General features: G+C 44.6%; 1 protein-coding gene across 1 annotated transcript; it reads right to left on the reverse strand.

Moving 5' to 3' along the window:
- Nucleotides 1-205: 205 nt before the first annotated feature.
- On the reverse strand, nt 206-4,313 carry LOC125552665 (triose phosphate/phosphate translocator, chloroplastic-like). The gene is made up of 12 exons (XM_048716295.2): nt 3,931-4,313; nt 3,559-3,627; nt 3,377-3,442; nt 3,187-3,265; nt 2,515-2,635; nt 2,325-2,420; nt 1,945-2,057; nt 1,761-1,838; nt 1,560-1,676; nt 1,225-1,324; nt 1,009-1,109; nt 206-548 (listed from the first exon to the last, which is right to left on the reverse strand). The coding sequence occupies exons 1-12, from the start codon at nt 4,182-4,184 to the stop codon at nt 534-536; spliced, it is 1,209 nt and encodes a 402-aa protein (XP_048572252.1). The 5' UTR covers nt 4,185-4,313; the 3' UTR covers nt 206-533.
- Nucleotides 4,314-6,000: the final 1,687 nt, after the last annotated feature.

Below are 6,000 nucleotides of genomic sequence, written 5' to 3' on the forward strand. Positions count from 1 at the left end.
GGTCGGCTTCTGTATTCATGTCTACGGACGAGTCTGGAGAGGCCCCAGGCAAATACCTGTGACCATTTTGAGGGTCGAGATGCCCTAACACCATTCTCTGCTAAACTTGCATATCAAACGTGTGTATGGAGGATGAGTGTATATGGTCTAACTGACGAGGCGTGTCAGAAAGTAAAAAAAAAAAGAGAGCTAGAGACACAGCACAGAAGACTTGATGGTCTGAGTCCAACATTGCATAGCAGAAGAACTAACGAAAGGAAGGGTACAAAGAAGATAACTCGGTTCTCACACACAAAACGAAAAGCCTTTACAAATACGAGCGTTTATTACTGCACATCTGAGCTCTCTCATCTGATGGAAACAACCAGTCTTACCATCTGCAATGTAGCTGTTCGACCTCACAAGGGAACACTTTAGCAGATAACTGAAAAACAAAAAACAAATAACGAAGAAGAGATCCGTCCATGTCGTCTCCGAGGCAATGCAACTCGAGCGCCGGAAACCATCAGACCATATTCACAGCAGTCACCTCATCAGGCGGCCTTCGCCTGCAAAGATTTGAGCAAGATAAATAAGATTGCGGCATTAACATGGCTCTTGGATCATACAAGGAAAAAATGTTTATAACTCCATATTTGTCTTCTCTACAACCATGGTTAGCATTGACCATACCAATCCAATTGTTGAAAGGTTTTCATCTTGTTATTTATACTCTTTGACTAGCTGATTTTGACCTTTTGAGGGTCTTGGTTGATTAGAAAAATATGCGATATGTTCTTGGGGTAACCAAGAGGAAGAATTATTTTTAGTAAATTACCTTTCCTGGGGTAACCAAGAACAGAAAAATATGTTATGTTGCTTGGATTAATCAAGAAAACTTTCAATTTATTTGGTCGTTCAGTGTTGCCAAAGCTGTATAATCATATTCCAGTTAGAAACAGCTCATATTGGTTCCTCTTTACATGTATTCAGATTAGGAGATACTGGAATAATTGAGGGGAAGCTTACCCTTTTCTCCTCCTCGATCTTAGCTTTGATGTACGAGTAGAGGGCAACACCAGCTATTGCAACGCAAGTCCCGATTCCAGTCTGTGTGGTAATTTTGTTGCCTGCTCACACAAGATTTAGCAAGGGTTAAAACTAGGCATAAACCCATGCCACAGAAAAAAGGACAATTGGGCAAATAATATTTAGTCATAATAAATAATGGGACATTTTATTTACCAAAAATGATGATCGAGAAACCAATGACGAAAACCCTTTTTAACACATTGCCAACAGCATGTGTCAGAGGGGCCACCCGTTCCAAAGTGTTTGTAGCAATCTGCCATGAGCCATGTAACGGATTATAACAGATGAAACCATCAAAAATGGAATGTGCTAGTCTGGCAACATCACGATCAACTGCTGCTAAATGTTGATCTCTACATTGCATAAGAAACAGATGCCGGTAAAGTCATTGTATGGCTCATGTTATTACAAATGGTATGGTGTAATGCCATGAGAAAGCTCAAATGCCACACCTAATTATTCCAACAAGAGCCTATGCAACTGGTTACCTGATTATAGAGATGGTAGAACAATCCCACCAGGAAAAGATCTGATACAAATTTTGTCATTCCTACTTTTGCAATTGCATCGTTTAATCCATACTGCATTAGCTGTGGTCCTTCAATCTGCAAGGTTGGTCATTCAAAATAAGAAACGTGAAGCATAACACAAGAAACCTTTTTTGTTTGGGCTATATTTATCACACTTACAATAAGTGCAGGTGGTATGCAGACAACTAGAGCAATTATTGAGATGTAAGCATACACGTTGGTGCTATCCATGTCAGTCTGCAACGACAAAAATGGTTAGTAAAAACAAAGGAATTGAACAGCAACAGCCCAAAAGGCAACAAAAGATGAGGAGTCAAGCGACAAGAAGAAAACAGGCACAAACCATGGCTTTCTTGGAATAAATACTCCGGTAAGTGAACGAGATGTTAGAGATCATAGCATTGATGAAACCCTTCCAGCTAAATGACAGTTCAGTGAGGGATGCCATTGAAACACCTGGTCATGTTCAAGTAGTTAAATAGGTTGAAGAAGAAAAAGGCATGGACCAAAGAAGTTACTAGTACTATTTAGCACATGCTATCAAGTGAAAAATGATAACAATGACAGGAAAGGAATTGTGCCACTAGAGAAACTTGTCTGATCAAGGTATTATCGGTCTTTTAATCACTGTATCCAATAATTTTAACTGGTTTCTTATACTAAAAATTAATTTCTACAGCTTTACTAGCAAACTGGTAACAGAAGGCTTAATTGAGAAATTACCAAGCACAACAGGGGCAAGAGACAACCACAGAGACAAGGGAACTGTCTGTCCAAGGACAAACTGGGTAGCAGCTGCATTGAAGAAGGGCTCCAAAGCTGCATAGCAATTATGTAACACAGAAGAATTAGCATATAAAACAGAAAAGGGACAAGAGAACTCCAAACTGAAATCTGCACATGAAAGAGGCACCTTTAATAGTGTGGGCAAACGAGACTGCAACAGTAGCAAAGGACACGTTGCTTGTGACATGACCAAGAGCATGGCACAATGCCACCGGAAAGAGCAGCTTCAGGAGCGTTGCATTGATAGGCTACGGAAGATAGCGGTAATTTGTGTTAATTTTTATGCAAATTTCAAGATAAGAAACATGGCCTTGATCAGAAGCAGCTATTGATATGATAAATTCTTCTAATATGTTGTCAATATAGAGGCATGCTATTCTAATGAACGCATACTTTTCTAATGTATGAAAAGATGAAGGGTGGATCAAGTTTAGTTTAAGCTCATTGACCACACAAAGAACAACAGATTTGCTTTACGGTTCAAATAAAGAGTCTCTACAATTTACTTAACAACTGCAATTCTTTTTTAAAACCAGAAATTGTAAGATTTCCTACATTTTATGCAGAGGCTTAAACATGGCAGTGGCATATGATCCATGAGTGCAACATTATAATGAAATTTACAGGAAGCCTATCAGTTGAACAATATGAAACTTTTATGAAATCTTTGTTCCTACAGTCTCAGTGAGGCCGCTGAACTTTTATGAATTTACAGGAGACCCATCAACTGAGGACCATTCTGACCACTGTGTGAATTCTCAAAGAAAACACAATGCTACAGCAAGATGGTTCGAATTACCGCACGCTTCGGGAGACCAACGGCCCAGCTGAGGAGGCAGTACACAACTCCCACAAGTAGATGGATCACCGAAACAAAGCTGCAATCAGCAGTGCCATTTTCCAGTGTAAGTTGCAACCCAGTCACAGTCGCTGATCTTCATCGTTTCAAAACAAAGGCAAGGATGCATATCAGCATATGACACACTTACTATGGGTAGGGGAAGTAGTTGTAGATCTTCTTGTTGAGGATGTTGAATATGACGTTCAGGAAGTACCTGCAGGATCACTTGCGCCAGAATGCACAAATTAGCTGAATAAAATCACTGCAAGATCGATCCACGAAAGCCAAAGGGTGGCCGTGTTGCTGTTGAGTGAGGCAGCGAGAACGTACCACATGAAGAAGAAGAAGCCGGTGGTGATTGCAGGGTACTTCTCCAGCAACCCTGGCGACTTGGCCTCCCTGTTGCAACCACAGTCATCAGAAAGTAATAAAATTGTTAAAAGCGCACTCCCACGCACAGAGCACGGATTTTGTGGCTGTGAGCCCCACCGATCAGCGATCAGTGTGGCTGCAGGTGGGACCAGAATATTTGAAGTCGTGCCGCTCGCATGTGCAGCGGCGCAAATGTGGGTGAATTTTTTTTTCCGCGCGGCGCGTGGGAGCGAGGAAACCAAACTGTGTGCAACTAAACAAAACGGCCGGCCAGAGGCGTTTCCAGAAGCTTCCAGCGTGCAGACGTGGCGGTAGAGAACGATCACTCACCCGGCGGGCTCGGCGGAGGCGGCGGGCGGGCGGAGCGTGAGCCTCTTGGAGGCCTGGAGCGGGAGCAGGCCGGCGGGGAGGACGAGGGCCGGGCGGAGCTGGCGGCCCCAGACGAGCTGGGCGCCGTCGTGGACGGCGCCAGCGCGGGCGGCGGCCGGCAGGGGCGAGGCGAGGGCGGGGCCGCGGCGGAGGCGGAGCAGGCCTGCGACGCCGGCGGCGGCGCCGCCGGCGGAGAGCGTCCCGAGGGCCGGCATTGCTGCAGCAGCGCGGGGAGGCCTGGGGCGATCGCGTTGGGCGCGGGGCTGGGCTGGAGCGGGGTGGGGCGGCCGGTTTTGGATAAGTTTATGGGTGGGAGCGGAGGGATTTGGGTGGCGGAGACGCGCGCGGGGGAGGATAGGCCGCACCGATTGCCGATAGAGTTTGGGGAAGGAGACGAGAGGAGAGGACGGGACGGGGTCGGGTCGGGCGGGGCGGGGCGGGGCGGACGTCGCCGTCCGGGCGCGGCCCCGCTGCGCGAAATGGGAGAAGGTTTTGGACCGGGACGGGAATCGGACGTCGACGCGGTGATGCTCGTGAGGCCGGGCTTGGAAAGTAGTGGCCGGCGTCCACACAATGCCGGGGAAGATCCAAAAGCTACTATTTCCCGATGGGAAATGTAACCATTTTATGCCTATTATTGTTAGCTCGTGGCACGGGAATCGGCCTCCTGCTCGAAAGCTATGGCACATTTTGCCGCTTATAACTCCCTTCATTTTCGTTTACTTGGCGGAATATAGCATTTTGGCCGCTTTATTCCTCCCCACTGTGATATTCCCTCTGTAAACTTTTGGAGTAAGATGTATTTTTTTTAGCATCAGTACAGACACAAGCGCTCATATACACGCGCATACACTCACCCCTATGAACGCACACACGCACACTTTATCCTATGAGCATCTCCGAAAGACTGAGCCGACATATCATTTTGGCCGCTTTATTCCTTCCCAGTTCCCACTGTGATATTCCCTCTGTAAACTTTTGTACTCCCTCCTTTCATCTATATAAGGTCTAATGCATTTTTTGAGGCTAACTTTTACCAAATGTTAAAGCAATAATATCTAACATGTAATTTACACAAAGCACATCGTCAAATTCGTATGTAAAAGAAGCTTTCAATGATATAATTTTTATATTATGCATGTCATGTACTATTAATCTTGTCAATAGTCAAAGACGGTCTTGAAAAAAGTATTAGGCCCTATATAAATGGAAGGAGGGAGTAAGATGTATTAGGTCACTGGAAACGTCTTATAAAAGTAAATATGCGTGCACTAGTCAAAAATTGTAAAATAAACAAAACTAAAGTTGGTGGAAAGAGGATGCTTTGATTTCTCTTATTTAAAAAGGTCGAGCTCAGTCATCGTCTGATTTGACACAATGATTTTGTATTTACGCTTTTAAGCTCGCACCCGATTGAAGCAACAAGTCTCTGTCAAAACAAAAAAACTCTACCAACAATGTTTTTCTTCTTTTTTCATAAGTCCATCTGCAAGAAACCTCAAAGTTAAACATATTTGGTTTGGAGTAGTTTGAGAGTTGACTTCTGCGTGAACCACTGGCAACTACGTTCCAGCTCTATTCAATCACCACACCAACCAACATGCTAGGCTAGATAGTATCATGCTACATGATGGCAGCGAACTTGCCTTGCGTAATCTGCTAATCCCGGTGGCAACAAATTAGCGATAGGAGAATGTTGCTTGATGGCTCCAACTTCACCATCAAGTGAGCTTACAAATCTATCATGCAACGGATTACAAACCCCAAGCAAGAGGCCATCTAGGCTTCCAAAGTTTCTTCAAAGGTTAAGATTTTTGGTTGGCTCCTTTACCTCGACCGACTGAACACACGCCAAAACCTGCACAAAGAAAAAGAAAATCATTGCTTCCATGATCCATGGACTGCCCTACATGCAATACCATGATTAAGTACATAAGTTCATTTCTTCTTCACTTGCACCACTGCAAGGAATGTTTGACGCGCTATCAACATCGTCCCCTCGGCCAGCCCCTTCGACAACATCTAGACAGT

The sequence above is a fragment of the Triticum urartu genome, chromosome 3A (genome assembly GCF_056163025.1).
Source record: "Triticum urartu cultivar PI428250 chromosome 3A, HENAU_Tu73, whole genome shotgun sequence".
In the NCBI taxonomy this organism is placed as follows: Eukaryota; Viridiplantae; Streptophyta; class Magnoliopsida; order Poales; family Poaceae; genus Triticum; species Triticum urartu.